Raw genomic sequence first — 17662 nt, forward strand, 5'->3', positions numbered from 1 at the left:
AGCAGTACTTGATAAATGGATAAGGAGTATTTGTACTTCATTATAACACCATAGGTGTAGTAGTAAACTGCTGATAGTACTGTATTTAACACCTGCACTTTGAACCTTTAGAAATGTGCAGTATCAAAAGGTTTACTTTACAATGTAGAAATGGATTTCACTGTACTGTACATGCAATTAAATTATACAGAAAAAAAAATAATAAAATTCTGAAATCTTCATGTACCAATATTCTAATACAGTACTGTAATACCAGATGAAGATGAACAGGGGTCTAAAATGCAAAAAGTGTTGAACAATCTCCAACTTAGAACACTTGGCAAAAAAGAACTTTACATAGTTATAGTAAAACCTTGTTAGTCTTAAAGTTCATATGGCCACAAAACAGTGTCCCAATAAGTCTTACAATTTGTTTACACGACACATCTCTGATAGGCCCTGCTGCTACGTCTGGTCCGCTGAGATAGCGGTAGTAGGGGAGTCTGCATATGAAACTGCATTTGTGGTGGAAAATTGGGGTGGGTGGGCTGTGGCACCATAGCAGTACCAACCAAACTTGAAGTCCCTCGTCAGGCAAAGAGGGAAGATGAGAAAAAATCCCCTTTTGTTTCTCTTTTTGTAGGCTGCCTACCAAAATTGCGGAAAATTTTCTATCACGGCTTTTAAGGATTATAGGTCCATGCTTGATACAGTTCTCGAATATCTAGCATTAGACTTGTTCTTGTTGGGTTTTATCCAACTGTTTAGTTGGTATTTTGTCATTGAGAAACCTCCAGTTGTTAGATTAGCTTATTGGAATCTAGATGTAGTCTGACAGTATTTAGAGAGCTCTCATTTTGAACCCTTAGGAGACCTTTCTTTTAAAGATCTCATGGTTAAGACTTTTCCTTTAGCTTTAACATCGGTGAACTACAGTCATTTTCATATAATAGTTTGGTGTGGAGAAAATTATTTCATCTTTTTACTTACTTTCAGGGTTAAAATGGTTTAAAAATAATTTTGCCTCCCTATTTCCATATTCGTTCTTTGAAAGGGGTCAATAAGTCATATCAGAAAAAAGGATTTTTATGTCCCAAAAGTGCTGTTAAGTTTTATTTAGACCAAACTGAAAACATTATGGAAAAGATTCCTAATTTACAAGTACTGTATGGTACTATCTATTAAAATTTAGAATTGGAAGTAAACTGGCAAATGTATTTTGTCCAACATCTAATTTGCTAGAATACCCGAGAACTTGTATTTAAATGTTATTCAGGCACTTTTGTAGTTAAAACAAGGGAGTTACAAATATATCTATTACTTACTTTACTTACTTTGATGGCTGCTTTTCCGGTCCCATACAGCAGGGGAACCCCACTCTATACAGGACCTCCACTGTCGTTTTACCTTGTTCGTTCAGAGTATTTAACGTTTCATATCGCGTATTGCTCATTTACTGTTAAATCGTCACTGTCAAAAGACTCATGAAATAAGAAAGTCTTCAGTTCCCTCTTGAAAGCCTTAATGTCTTCAATCTTTCGAATGTTTCGTGGGAGCTTATTATATAGTCTTGGGGCTGCATATCTAAAGGCTCTGGAGCCTAAAGTAGACATAAATCTAGGTTCCAACAGTTTGAAGCCATCTGTAGCTATTCTCATGTCGACACAATTTGTTGGCTGCGCAATACAGTATGTAGCAATTTTCTTAAGTCTTTTGGACGCCGGGTTCTGATAACCTGGTGGGTTATTGTACATATTTTAAATACAATTCTCGCTTTAATCGGCAGCCAGTGTAAATCGATTAGTATAGGGGTGATCCTTTCTCTTGGTGGGACACCTTTTATCAGTCTTGCTCCTCTGTTTATTATGTTTTGTAATTTCTTAAGTTGCACTTTTGGTTGAACTGTAAATTTTTCCAACTCTTAGATTACTGTATACTTCTGCCTTTTCAGGTCTCTGTTGTGCAAGTATCCCCGACACAGCTGTCTGTAGATGTGTTTTCAGGAGGCAGTCATTTAGAATTGCGATCGGAAATCCAAGTCCGTGGTGTTAATAACACCGTTGATCATCTGCTTTTGTGGAACTTGAAGAAAATGGTTATATACGAAATCACATCTGATGCTACACATTTGAGAGTTATTGGTTAGTGGTTTTTTATTCATGGAGATTAGAATACTGTATAAGGTAAAATAATGTCAATTCCTGTTAATTGCTTTGAAAAATATTTTCTATCCAGTACTTGGATTTGTGTAAAATCTCTAGCAAGTAAGTTATGTCATGAGAAAGATCATATATAATTGTTATTTAGAAATTTTTCATCCTTTGTATTCAGATTTAAGTATAAAAAGGACAAGTATTTGTTACAATTTATAATACAGTAGGAAGTCATAAAGAAGACTATAAATAAAGGAGTCAGTATTCTGTAGTTACACATGAAGCATTCTCTAATACACAATAGTCCAGCAAAGTTTTTATAGTGATGGACTTGAAAGCATTTGTATTTAGCTTCCTGTATTCAATCTGAAAAGGCTAGCGAGTGTTTGCATGTAGGCAAATGTTCGGAATATTCCCTGAGCTTTACAGAATCAACCATACTCTCGCAGTGCTTTGAATTCTTTAATTACTCTAGATCCTTTTCTGCTAATTCTTGCATTACCACATTCCTAGTTGCTATTTTAGACAACTAGATTGTTAGGTAGAAGACAGAGTAGGTAGTTTGGATCCTAATATGCCTCCATTCACAAGAGTTGGTGCTTTTATTATTAAAACCTGTGGCACCCTAGCAGTACCAGCTGAACTCGGTTGAGTCCCTTGTCAGGCTGGGAGGAACGTAGAGAGTAGAGGTCCCCTTTTTGTTTTGTTTCATTTGTTGATGTCGGCTACCCCCCAAAATTTGGGGAAGTGCCTTGGTATATGTATGTATTATAATTATTATTATTATTTGCTAAGCTACAACCCTAATTGGAAAAGCAGGATGCTATAAGCCCAGGGACCTCAACTGGGAAAATAGCCTTTGATGAAAGCAAACTAGGAAAAATAAAATATTTTAAGAACAGTAACAACATTAAAGTAACAATATTAAATATATATTTCCTATATAAACTATGAAAACTTTAACATGGCATTTCATATTGTATGATTCTCTTGGCTATTTAATGTAATGTCGTTGGTGATGTTTCAGCTAAAGCTGATTGGTTGCATAATTTTTTGGATGGCAGTGGGCTTTGTTCACATGGAAGCTCGACCACCAAGCCCATCGCCGGCTAGGGTTAGCTGGGTCAATGGAAAAAGTGTTACTTTTATCATAGAGATGAAGAAGAGACATTAACCCTTTTACCCCCAAGCTATTTGGAGCTTTCCAACCCTTAACCCCCAGGTTTTTTTTTTTCAAGCACATTTTGCAATATATTTTTTTTTAAATTGCTCTAACAGCCTTAGTTTTTGTCATAGAGAGGTCAGGTTGGTCTCATTCTTTTGGAAAATGCCTGAAGTTTCTCATAAAATTATAAAGAATATGCAAAAAATGTAAAAAGCAGTTTTTTGCAAGGTACGTACCGGTACGTCCATGGGGGTAAAGGGATGAGTTTTGTGAAACGTACCAGTACGTCCATTGGGGGTAAAAGGGTTAAATGTAGTATTAGGATTATTTCTAATCGGTTAAAGAAATATAAAAAAAGAAAAAAATTATAGCAGATTTGGAGGAAATGACTTAAATGCAGGTAATTCTAACAGTCAGGACTTCTCAGTCATAAACCTCAATACTGCACAGTAGCCAAGAAGTTTATTACAGCTTTGACCAGATTGTGGAATGATCTTCCTACTCTGGGTGTTAAATTGGTGGAACTTTAGAAGTTCAAACTTGAAGTGAAATTTTTTTATGTTTAGTAGACTAACACAAGTCTCTCTTCATATTTTATATATGATAGATCTATTTTAATGTTACTGATCTTAAGATAGCTTATATTAATCATTTATTAAGAATACACTTTATTTCCTTTCCTCACTGGGTTATTTTTCCCTTTTGGAGCCCTTGGGCTTACAGTATAGTACTGTATCCTGCTTTGCCAACTAGTATGGTAGTGTACATACATACATACATATACCAAAGGCACTTCCCCCAATTTTGGGGGGTAGCCGACATCAACAATGAAACAAAACAAAAAGGGGACCTCTACTCTCTACGTTCCTTCAGCCTAACCAGGGACTCAACCGAGTTCAGCTGGTACTGCTAGGGTGCCACAGCCCAACCTCCTACATTATCCACCACAGATGAAGCTTCATAAAGCTGAATCTCCTACTGCTGCTACCTCCGCGGTCATCTAAGGCACCGGAGGAAGCAGCAGGGCCTACCGGAACTGCGTCACAATCGCTCGCCATTCATTCCTATTTCTAGCACGCTCTCTTGCCTCTCTCACATCTATCCTCCTATCACCCAGAGCTTTCTTCACACCATCCATCCACCCAAACCTTGGCCTTCCTCTTGTACTTCTCCCATCAACTCTTGCATTCATCACCTTCTTTAGCAGACAACCATTTTCCATTCTCTCATCATGGCCAAACCACCTCAACACATTCATATCCACTCTAGCCGCTAACTCATTTCTTACACCCGTTCTCTCCCTCACCACTTCGTTCCTAACCTTATCTACTCGAGATACACCAGCCATACTCCTTAGACACTTCATCTCAAACACATTCAATTTCTGTCTCTCCATCACTTTCATTCCCCACAACTCCGATCCATACATCACAGTTGGTACAATCACTTTCTCATATAGAACTCTCTTTACATTCATGCCCAACCCTCTATTTTTTACTACTCCCTTAACTGCCCCCAACACTTTGCAACCTTCATTCACTCTCTGACGTACATCTGCTTCCACTCCACCATTTGCTGCAACAACAGACCCCAAGTACTTAAACTGATCCACCTCCTCAAGTAACTCAACATTCAACATGACATTCAACCTTGCACCACCTTCCCTTCTCGTACATCTCATAACCTTACTCTTACCCACATTAACTCTCAACTTCCTTCTCTCACACACCCTTCCAAATTCTGTCACTAGTCGGTCAAGCTTCTCTTCTGTGTCTGCTACCAGTACAGTATCATCCGCAAACAACAACTGATTTACCTCCCATTCATGGTCATTCTCGCCTACCAGTTTTAATCCTCGTCCAAGCACTCGAGCATTCACCTCTCTCACCAATCCATCAACATACAAGTTAAACAACCACGGCGACATCACACATCCCTGTCTCAGCCCCACTCTCACCGGAAACCAATCACTCACTTCATTTCCTATTCTAACACAAGCTTTACTACCTTTGTAGAAACTTTTCACTGCTTGCAACAACCTTCCACCAACTCCATATAACCTCATCACATTTCACATTGCTTCCCTATCAACTCTATCATATGCTTTCTCCAGATCCATAAACGCAACATAACCTCCTTACCTTTTGCTAAATATTTCTCGCATATCTGCCTAACTGTAAAAATCTGATTCATACAACCCCTACCTCTTCTAAAACCACCCTGTACTTCTAAGATTGCATTCTCTGTTTTATCCTTAATTCTATTAATCATTACTCTATCTTACACTTTTCCAACTACACTCAACAAACTAATACCTCTTGAATTACAACTCTCATGCAAATCTCCCTTACCCTTATATAGTGGTACAATACATGCACAAACCCAATCTACTGGTACCATTGACAACACAAAACACATATTAAACAATCTCACCAACCATTCAAGTACAGTCACACCCCCTTCCTTCAACATCTCAGCTTTCACACCATCCATACCAGATGCTTTTCCTACTGTCGTTACATCTAGTGCTCTCCTCACTTCCTCTATTGTAATCTCTCTCTCATTCTCATCTCCCATCACTGGCACCTCAACACCCGGAACAGCAATTATATCTGCCTCCCTATTATCCTCAACATTCAGCAAACTTTCAAAATATTCCGCCCACCTTTTCCTTGCCTCCTCTCCTTTTAACAACCTTCCATTTCCATCTTTCACTGTCTCTTCAATTCTTGCGCCAGCCTTCCTTACTCTCTTCACTTCTTTCCAAAACTTCTTCTTATTCTCTTCATATGACTGACCCAATCCCTGACCCCACCTCAGGTCAGCTGCCCTCTTTGCCTCACGTACCTTGCGCTTTACTTCCACTATTTTCTCTCTATATTTTTCATACTTCTCTATACAGTACTATTACTCTGCAGCCATTCTTCAAAAGCCCTCTTGTTCTCTTCCACTTTTACCTTCACTCCTTCATTCCACCATTCACTGCCCTTCCTCATGCTGCCTCCAACAACCTTCTTGCCACATACATCACTTGCAATCCCAACAAAATTTTCTTTTACTAACTTCCACTCCTCCTCTAAATTACCAGTTTCTCTTACTCTCACCTCGTCATATGCCATTTTCAACCTTTCCTGATATTTACTTTTTACCCCCGGTTTTATTAGCTCTCGAACCCTCACTAGCTCCCTTTTACATCCACCTACTCTATTCCCCCACTCTTTTGCTACAACTAATTTTCCTTCCACCAAAAAATGATCAGACATACCGTTAGCCATACCCCTAAACACGTGCACGTCTTTCAATCTTCCAAACATTCTTTTAGTTATCAACACATAATCCATTAATGCCCTTTCTACTACTCTTCCATTTGCCACTCTTACCCATGTATACTTATTTTTATCTTTTTTTTTAAAAAGCTAGCACTTATTACCATCTCTTGTTCAACACACACATCTACCAGTCTCTCACCACTCTCATTTTCACCTGGTACGCCATAGTTCCCAGTGACACCTTCTACCTCTCCAGCGCCCACTCTAGCATTTAAGTCACCCATGACAACTACATAATTCCTTCTGCCCAGTCCTTCTACACACCTAGTTAATTCATTCCAGATCTCATTCCGCTCTTCTTCACTTTTCTCACTACCTGGCCCATACGCACTGACAAACGCCCAACATTCCCTACCCAACCTAACCCTTACCCACATTAACCTAGATGATATCTCCTTCCATTCCACTACTTTACCTGTCATCCATTCACTCAGCAATAACGCCACACCCCCTCTCGCTCTTCCCCTTTCAATCCCAGACACTCTACCAGACATTTCACCAAACATCACTTCACCCTTTCCTTTCATCTTTGTCTCACACAAGGCCAATACATCCATCCTTCTACTTCTAAACATACTTCCAATCTCACATCTTTTACTCTCTATCGTACTACATCCACGCACATTCAAACACCCCAAAACTAGAGTGCGGGGAGCAGTCACTCTCCCCCCAGCTCCATCTCTTTGTCGATGTCTCATAGGAATTTTATACAGGAGAGGGGGTTCCCAGTCCCCTCGTCCCGTCCCTTTTAGTCGCCTCTTACGACACACAGGGATAACGTTGGCGCTATTCTAATTTTTATATGCCCCCGCGGCCACAGGGGGCATAGTAGTGTAGTTAATAATAATGATAATAGTAATAAAAGATATAAACAAAACTAAAAACCTTGCAAGTACACTAGAGATGCTGTTGCTGGAGCAAGGTCTTTCCTCAAACAGTGTTTGCAACATCACTGAACAAAGAAAAGAATTTTGTTCTCCTGTTTTGGATTCCATAACATAGAATGTACTGTAGATGCCCTGTTACATACTGGATAAATGTAGAGTTTTGCACATTCCTATAATTTTCCATGATTTAGCAGGTGTGGAAAAAGTTCAGGCTCTCTTCAAACAGCAAAATTACTCCTAATAGCTTTATTCTGGCTACGAGGGGAATGTTCTATATCTCTGGCCTCTGTTGTCAGTGATGATTGTCGGTGTACAAACCAATCTTTCCGGGAAACCTATTTCAAAGGCGATTCCTCCAAACCCAATCGTACTTAATCTAACCACATGGAGACTATCCATAGCATTATTAAAACCTAGAGTTTTTGCAGTACTCTGTAGATATTGGTTCTAATAGACAGTACAGAGCACCATTATTTTGTATCAAAGACAATGGTGTGCTTATTTTCATTGTGACTATCTGAGAAGCTATTAGTGATTAGAACTAGCTAGGATTATTATGTAAACATTTCTTACGGTGTCTATTTATGAAAAAATTTCAATCTGAGCCAGTAAAGAATAGAAATCTATGCATAGTTCTGTACTAAGCATCTAGGATTAAATCTATCCACTTCAGGTTTTATAAATGATTTATTAAAGGCTTTTAGTACTAAAAGGCCTCCAGTAATCAGGTCACTTTTTATATTTGTGTGTTTTTACAGTATCTATAAGGTTCTACTTTTGAACCATTAGAAAATCTTTCATTTCTAGGTTTCAGGGCAGACTTATGAGTATTGGCTTCAGCAAAATGCATAAAAAACTACATGCACTAACTTTTAAGGTAGGCTTAAGGAGCATATAATTTTGTCTCTATTGCCTTCTTTCAGAGCAAAGTTATTTTTCAGTTCCTCGATTTGGAAATAGTTGTAAGCATTTCATCAGAAAATAGATTTCTTTGTCCAGTAAGAGCCATTCAGTATGTTTTGGACAAACTAAACATTGGAGGTAGTGTTTTGGACAAACAATAGACATTGTAGGTAGTGTCCCCAATTTGGTATGTAGGATTAGAATTCCAAATCATCCTCATTCTTAAAGTGCAATGTCATTTGCAGGTAAAAGTTTGATCACAGAACCTCTCCAAGAATTGGATCCAGTTCTTATGAAACTCTTGAAGGTTAACGTTCAGGATATTAGGAGTACGCCTAATCTCTTTGATTGTTGCATTAAATCTTTCTTTGGATAGAGATTTTGTGGCAGCTCAATGGTGTACCATGTTGATGTTAGCTGAACATTGTCCTGTAAAATCGTGGCTTTCCCATAGAGATTACTTGGTTCTAGGACCTATATTTACTGACTGCTGACAGTGCAGTCTTTCAACTTTTTTGAGTTCAGTGTTATAATTTTCTTACTGTATTTTCCAAATATTTCAAATATCTTGAGAAAAACAATCTAGTCCCATTTTTCAAGAATGGTTTGTTTCCATCAATGTGGACAATTTGAGTCTGGTGTGGCATTATGAACATCAGGAAGTTTCATAGAAATAAATATAATTCATAGTAAAATGTTATTTCTATACTTGCTTGATGTTCTTATACATACCCACCGTCTTTCTCACTTGACTTAGGTCAAGGAGATGGGTAATAGCCCTTAGCTCTTCCCCTCTTACCATTAACTGCTATGTTTCATCAATTTACTGGGGGCATGTGTGTATTGAAAGGAAAGGTACTGGGATTTTTTTTCTTTTTAAATATTAAGGAGAAATATTGGTAATGAATGGTTCTGGAGAAGAAACCAGATGAAAATCAGGTGATTATAGAAATAAATTTTATTATTTTTTTCTTTTTTTTTTATTTATTTTATTTTTTTATATTTGTGTGTATGTGATCTATACAAAGCTAACATTGTAGATTCTCATTAGAATGTTGACTTTGCATTGTATTCTACACTGAATAATTGCTCCTCATTTCTATATTTTTTGCAGGGTCTTTTCCATGTGAATCTGAAAGTGCAGTTCTACATGAAGGCAGTGTCTATGCTATCGAGGGTAATAATATCCAGGTTCGATCTTTACAAGGAACTGTGAAACAGACCCTGACTTTTTCGGAAGGTGATGGTCAACCTATAGGGCTAGATGTGTGTGGCAACTTTCTTGTTACAGCAACAATAACAGGGATGATAAGACTATGGGATTTGTCAAGGAGGTAAGACCTTTTGATGCAAGTTAAGGCAGTGTGTATGGCGATGTTAAAAAGGGGGAATAGAACCGGTTCTGTAAGCTTCCTTATGCATTAGAAATTTTTATTTTAACTTTGAGTTGCTCTTTTCATTTAAAAAGTGCAGATAAAGAGTAAAATTCTTGTAAGTAAGGTGAACTCTAGATAATTCCAGAAAGTTGTCTGAATTATACAAGATTATGAAGTGGTAACATGGAGTTTTAATGGGAATTTTATATGCACCTATTCTTTGAATGAAGAATACTATATTAAAAGTGAAAGTAATGTACATTACAATATTTCCTGGATCTGTAATAGGTCCACGAAACTTGATTATATGTAGATATTTATAGTTCATAGATATACAGCATTTGTTGTACACATCTAGTTAAGGATTTTGGAGTGCTAACAATTTCACCCTATGAGTTGAGAATTCAAAATTTTGCCTGTTAATTTCACACACAATAAATTCTAAGTAAAAATTACTATTAAGTCTGACAATGAAGCAATTATAGCATCTCTTTGTAGTTCACACTTGTAGAAAAAAGTAAATATGTTAGTTATAGAAAAATATGTTTAGCATTAAACGGTTTACTTCTTAGATTTTATACTGTAGTCTAGATCGTGAAGATGGTTAAGCAATAAAAGTTTATATAGCATTATGAAAAATTTTCTATCATGTGCATACCGTACTTATTGCTCTTCTTCACAAATTGGCCTCATGAAATGGTACTGTAACTATTTCATAAAGTTTAATCGCAATTATTTTACCCTCCAGATCTTATTAAGCGTCAAATTTATGGAATTTTTTTTTACTTCCATTCATTTAAAGGGTGAATTTTATGATTGCTCTCAAGTTAGGAATTGCAGATATTACAGTAACTTTTGTATGACCTTGTAGTTGATTATTGTTTACAAGAAACATTAAACTTTTTTCTTCCGGTGAAATTTTTGGAACTGTATTTTCAGCTTTTAAAGATAAATTATTTTTACAATTTTTATTAAGTATGCTAATTTTTATCTTTATTGTATATTGGTATTTTTTCTGTATGAATTACTGTTGACATTTTTAATTATGACATAGGCAGTTTAAACTATTTTTCAAATTCACTCTCTGTCTTTTAAGTATTTTTAGTGAATGTTCTCATTCTGTTTAGAATAATAGAAATCTTTTAAAGTTTAAAAGGTGAAACAGTTGATATTGTATAATTTTGGTTTAATTTCTTGGAAAAAAATTGCTAGTTTTGGCCCCTGTTTAACTGTCAATTCTGGTGATCAGTTAATAGATGGTTTTACACCTTGCGGTGTGGCAAGTGTTATACTATTTTTTGGGGGGTGCAAATTCAAGGTAATAGAATTTTAGTGGTCTGGTTACATAACTGATTATGAAAACTACTTTTAGAGAAGGGACTTCTCATTGTGTACGTTGTCTGATGTACTGTACAGTAGCTTGTACCAATAATACTCGAAACATTCCTTTAACCTAAACTGCGTTACTTTCTCCCATTTACTTGTTACTCCTTTCCAGTCTCTTCCTGCTTAGCTCTACAACCACCTTGATGTTCTTTTGTTATTACAGTTTCCACTTATTTAAAGCAAATCCTTTCAGCAAACCTTATGAGAATCAAGAAGGGCAATATAACTATAGTACAAATACACTAGATATTTAAGTGAAGGTACTTGTTTTGTTTGATTTTGTATTTACTGTATATGTATGTATGTATATTTATTTTGATCCAATCATTTCTAACTTGCTCATAGATCATATTAAGCAATAGTAATATTTACAGCGCTATGTTTCATATCGATAATCTGGCAATGGACATTCGATACCGTCTAAGTTTCTATCAGTCAGATGGTACTCTTAATAGGTGCAGGATATGTACAATTAGCAAGTCACTTGCATAAAGATGTGCATTTTTAGCCAGTCTTAGGTTTATTACAAGATGACATCCCGTAATCTGGCAAAATGGTTAACCCTTTTACCCCCAGGCTATTTGGAACTTTCCAACCCTTAACCCCCAGGGGTTATGTTTTTTCAAGCACATTTTACAGTATATTTTTTTAAATTTTTGTCATAGAGAGGTCAAGTTGGTCTCATTCTCTTGGAAAATGCCTGAAGTTTCTCAAAAAATTATCAAAAATATGCAAAAAAAAATATAAATAGCAGTTTTTTGCAAGGACGTACCGGTATGTCCATGGGGGTAAAGGGATGAGTTTTGTGAAACGTACCAGTACGTCCTTTTGGGAGTTAAAGGTATAATCCGGTAAAGGTCTGGAACCAGAGGTGCCCAACTATCTATGATGGACTGGTACTATTAGTGTCCATTATGAAAACTGTTCTAAGGTTACATTATTTGTTGTTACAGGGAAGCAAAACCCCATACTCAAGGTAAACAAATGAGTGATGCCATCAAAGACTTCGGCGAGATAATCTCTGCCCGCTGTAACTGTAATGGCACAAGGGTCTCGGTGGCTGTTGCTCAGACTTCTCTGCTTCCCGACTCAAAACTCTACATTTGGGATGTAGAACACGACAACATATCCTACTTCAATTTTGCCTCTGGCCATGCAGAGGATGATGATGTTGATACATCGGCCCCTCCTAATTCTGCTGAAAGTGCGAGTTCCAAAGACATAAGACTCCAAGACAGGTAATTTTAAGAGTGACAAAATCTTGCTGGACTTCGTTATGGCAATATGTTACTAATTTTCAAACTTTTTCTATTAATTTCTTTGTGTACTACCTTGACAATGAAAATTTAAAGCTTGTTATATTCTATACTTAGATGTGTATATACTGTGCATATAATTTTATATTGTCTTAACTTACATATTTTACATGTTAGAGATGTGTATATACTGTGCATATAATTTTATATTGTCTTAACTTACATATATTACATGTTAGAGATGTGTATATACTGTGCATATAATATGTATATTGTCTTAACTTACACATTTTACATTTTAGAGTTGTGTATATACTGTACATATAACTTTCATATTGCATTAACTTACACATTTTACATTTTAGAGATGTGTACAGTATATACTGTACATATAACTTTTATATTGTCTTAACTTAAACATTTTAAATTTTAGAGCCAAAAAAGAAATGGCAAGGGAAATCAGTGGAAGATTTGTCATGTCACATATGTGGGATCTTGAGGACCCTCGTCTGTTGGTGTGCGAGGCCAAAGCTATACAGAGCAAGAAAAAGAAAACTGAACGGTTTCTGTCAAATAATAATAATAAGGAAGAGGCGAGGGTTAGTATTAAGTGACCATATTTTCCTCAAGTCTTTTAATGTAATACATTATAAAGATGAACATCAAAGTTTTCTTTCTTCTGTGTTTTGTTTCAGTTTGATATGCTGTATAGCATTGTTATTAGTGAAATTTTTAAGGTTTTCCATTTATGTAGGTAGATTGGAAATTATGTCTCGCTACACTTTTCCCTTTTTACGTTTTCTGCCTGTATTTCCGTCCAGTTTAGATGGTGATGTCTGTCCTTTTTCATTCTGTTCTCCATCATGGTATGCTTCCACAAGCATTCTCGTTGCCTCTTCTCTTTTTTATTTTGTACCTTCTAATTATCAACGCGTGCATCTTTTTCCAGTTGTTTCCTTCCCTTTCCAATCTTTCATCTTCTAAGCATTTTTCTACAACCTCTTCCTCTTGTTTCTCATTTGAACACAAGGTCATCCTTTGTAGCTTCTTACTAATAAAGGACAAATTTAAATACATGAAATGATACAAATGAATTTTAGAAACTTATGTTAATGCAGTTATTAAAATTATCACACATATAGACAAGCTTTTATTCATGAAAACAATTTTTATTGCAAGATTACACAATAATTGCATTACTAACCCAAACCAGTATTTATCAAAATAATCAAGACACTTTATATAGTACCTATACAAGTTGAGATGGGCATTCTAACAAATGATATTTGTTGTAAATTGGATGTATTTTTGTTTATTTCAGCCTGCTGTTATGTTAGTGTCCTTGTTTGTAAGTGCTGATCATGGAACAATCGTTCAGGATGTTTTTCCGCTTAGTCCTACTTACTCGCGTCTTCTTGGAGTACAAGTTCCTTTCTTCTACCTTCTCAAGACTCATGATGCTGACTTAAAGGTTAGTTTTAATAGTTTCTGCGTTTGTGTTGGGAAGAATCCTCCTAAAAGTCTAAAAGGTGTTGGGGAGAATCCTCCTAAAAGTCTAAAAGGTCATGATGCTTTTAGACTGTAGTAAATAATTTTAAGACTTTTCAAAGACAAAAGTTCTGAAATGAAACCTCATTACTCAGTGATCATTCCTAAGTTACAGAAAAAAATATGCACATCTAAGACTGTGGTCCCAAAATTGAGGAACAGGCTGCAGTTGCTGGTTATAATGGGAGCCAATCATTTGCATTGATAGCGTAACTTCGGTAGCTGGTCTCTAGTCTGTGATGAGAAAAATTTATGAGAAAGAAAGTACAGTATTTTAAGATCTTTTGCCTTTTGAAGCAAATTGTGAAACTGCAGACGTATATATTGTTTTGAAATCCTTTAGTATTGCTTGTTTGGATGATGAAATAGAGAGGGGTTTTTCTATTAAACCTGTTATTTTATGTTTCAAATGACTTTAATCTCTAGAGAGGTATAGTAGGGCATAATAAGTAATGGAGAATTTTAATCGTAGGTTTTGAAGCCAGTATAGCTAATGAGTGAAATGAAAATGAGAAAACAGATTTGTGAAAAATTGTGCAATTTTGTTAAGTAATTCTGATGTTTTATCAAGCTATTATGCTGAAAGTTTCATTCAACAACAATTTTTATCCAGTGAAGTTGGTAAAGTTCACTTTGCTATGGGATAGATTTAACAAGAGGTAAAAGAAATCAGCATAGTGTATGAAAGAATTTTTGTCTTCTCATGTCATGTCCAGAACATTAATTTTTAGTTTTATTGATAACAAAGTAATTAATAATTTCTGTTTTACCTCTGCTAGTGGTGTCAGTCAATGTGTGATAACTGGTTCATTATACTGTACATTTATATAAGTATTATAAATGTCCTAAATATCTATCATTTTAATTCTTGAACTCAGCCCAGTCATGATACTGCAGGCAGAAAAAATACAGCTTTTGTTGATTTTTTTTTTTCCACAAAATTGTATTACAGAATATAATTCAGATAGCAGTTAAATTTTCCTTTTTCAATATTAAACTTACCCGATAATCATGTAGCTGTCAACTCCGTTGCCCGACAGAATTCTATGGAGGGATACGCCAGCTATCACAATACTAGAAGGGGGTGTATTTACCAGCGCCACCTGTGGCCAGGTACTCAAGTACTTCTTGTTGACACCTCCTCAATTATTCCTCTGTCGTGCTTCCGGCAAGACGTTCTGGGATACGCTTATGTTCTTGGAGTTTTCACGACTTTGGTGAAGTATTTCTCTTTGATTTCGGCTGTCGCTTTACTGGAAAACTTCTATATTAGCTTAGTTAGCTTTTGGAATTAATTTGATTAATTTTGGTGACGAGAGAGTATGAACTCTCGTTCACCTTTCAATGGCCAACCCTTCCCTTAGACGGAAGTGTTGGTGTCTAAGAGAGTATAGACTCTCTTTCTTAATTTTGCTTAACAAAGTTATAGATTTATTTTATATCTCTCCGCCTCTTATAGGCCTCTTCGATTAACTTCCTTTTATTATAAACTCATTAAAATTAATTTTTATATTTGTTTATATTCGACCTTCCTAATAGTAGGCGGTCTTTTACCGAAGTTAATAAACTTTGAGCCCGTCATTTCGGTTTTACCTGTTAACATATTATGCTATTTCCGCCACAGAGTTTGAAAGATTTTCTTTGACAGTCTCGTACTGTTTTCAAAGCTGAACTAACGTTTTGTTTTGTCTCTGCAGTTGTTGACGTTCAGAACGTTCAACTTGCACTCTATCGTTACGATAGAGAAAGAATGTTCACGGTTTCACGTTGCAGTAAGAGTAACCGTGTCTAGCGTTTTGTTCATTCTTTCTTAACTTAATGGTTTTGATCCTAATAAAGGAACTTTTCAGTTTTTTCCTTTAACAATAATATGTTTTTTACGATATATATGATTGGGCTCTTCTCTCAGGTTCTAAGTCAAGAGAGAGAGAGAGAGAGAGAGAGAGAGAGAGAGAGATAGAGACGGAGGGAGAAAGAGGATAAACGTTTCATTCAAGCCTGCCAGGCGTACGAGTAACGTCATTATCGATTTTTGCTCTTCTCCCTAGTCTCTTTAGGGGAAGAAACTAAACGTTTCTAGAGTGATCTAGTGTTTAGTCTCTTTCCAACCACTGATTTATCTTTCATTAGATTTTTCTGTTACATTGTAATTCTGTTTTCGCAATTACTAACTTTGAGAAAGGATAGAATTGCGTATTTCAGGTACAAACCACTTAAGTTTCGAGTTCAGTGAAATAAGTGCAAACAGAAATCAAAGTGATAAGTGATTAGTGCGTGAGGGTACTTTTGTGCGCGCCAGTCGTCCTCCCAGTCCGGGACCTCTTGCAAGCTCCCAAGCCCAGGGGAGAAGCAATGTCGAAGGGCATAAGGGTTCAGCAGGCCTTGATCGGCGCACAGAAGTATTCTCGGTGGTTGTGGGCGTGTCTTACCGAGACCGTCACTCCCACCCGCAGACGATTGAGCCCTTATTTTGCTCGTCTGCAGAAGAGATTAGGGGAGAAAATAAAGGCAGAGTAACGCTGGTCTCAGGTCTCAAGACTTCTTAAACGTTAAGTCCAGACCTATGCCAGACGTACGAAGTTAAAGTTCACAACCCGAATGCAGTCGTTGGGTTAGCTCTGACTCTCCTAAGTCATCAGTTGATTACACTCCGACTTAGAGGAGTAAGGTTCTGCCACAACAGATCTCTGCTGTTAAGGCTTTACCTCAGCAGAACTTAGTGTCTGCCGACCCCAAGTTAACTCTACTGCAGTCCATACAGTCACAACTTTCGGTCTTGATGCATGAGTGTCGGGCTGAGAGTGTTGCACCGCCTGCACTCCCTCCACCTGTTCTCGCTGCACCTGTGCTCGCCCAGCCTGCACCTGCTCCGCCTGGTCGCAGCACCATCTGCCAGGCGTACGATGTTGTGAACTCTACTACAGTCCATGCAAGCACAGTTTTCGGACTTGATGAGTGAGTGTCGGGCTGAGAGTGTTGCTCCACCGCCTCCGCCTACACTCCCTCCTCCTACACTCGCTCCGCCTGATCACAGTACCATCTGCCAGGCGTATGATGTTGTGGACTCTACTACAGTCCATGCAAGCACAGCTTTCGGACTTGATGCGTGAGTGTCGTGCTGAGAGTGTTGCACCTCCTGCACCTGTGGTGCACCAACCTCCTGCACCCGTTCAGCCTGTGCTGCACCCGCCTGCACCGGTGGTGCACCAACCTCCTGCACCCGTTCAGCCTGTGCTGCACCCGCCTGCACCGGTGGTGCACCAACCTCCTGCACCCGTTCAGCCTATGCTGCACCCGCCTGCACCGGTGGTGCACCAACCTCCTGCACCCGTTCAGCCTGTGCTGCACCCGCCTGCACTCGCTGCACCCAGTCGCAGCTCCATCTGCCAGGCGTACGATGTTGAACCACTTTCGGAGTTTGCTGTTCACAGTGTTGTTCAGCCTCAGCCTTCTTTAAGGCAACCCTTGCTTTGGGATCAGGAGAGTTACACTCTTCCTCCTCCTCCCCTTGCTGCTCCTCCAGTGGTGCAACTCTCGGTTGGGGTACAACAACCTCTCCCCTCCGTGAGTCTGTCTGCTCAACCAGCGCTGCACCGAGTTCAACCCTCATCTAGGCAAGCTCATCTACACCATGCACTTGCGCCTCAGGAGCCTCAGCTTGCTAGAACTTTACCTTGTTC

The 17662-nt window shown here is 37.7% G+C and overlaps 1 protein-coding gene across 3 annotated transcripts in view; it reads left to right on the forward strand.

The window, feature by feature from the left end:
* Positions 1 to 17662, forward strand: part of rempA (intraflagellar transport protein rempA) — a 116642-nt gene that overhangs the window by 46724 nt on the left and 52256 nt on the right. For all 3 annotated transcript variants that reach the window (XM_068380529.1, XM_068380528.1, XM_068380527.1), the window contains 5 exons: positions 1931 to 2120; positions 9531 to 9750; positions 12132 to 12416; positions 12868 to 13033; positions 13756 to 13905. In XM_068380529.1, the coding sequence (XP_068236630.1) occupies positions 1931 to 2120; positions 9531 to 9750; positions 12132 to 12416; positions 12868 to 13033; positions 13756 to 13905 (1011 nt within the window). The remainder of the gene's footprint in view (positions 1 to 1930; positions 2121 to 9530; positions 9751 to 12131; positions 12417 to 12867; positions 13034 to 13755; positions 13906 to 17662) is intronic.

The sequence above is a fragment of the Palaemon carinicauda genome, chromosome 9 (assembly GCF_036898095.1).
Source record: "Palaemon carinicauda isolate YSFRI2023 chromosome 9, ASM3689809v2, whole genome shotgun sequence".
Lineage (NCBI taxonomy): Eukaryota > Metazoa > Arthropoda > Malacostraca > Decapoda > Palaemonidae > Palaemon > Palaemon carinicauda.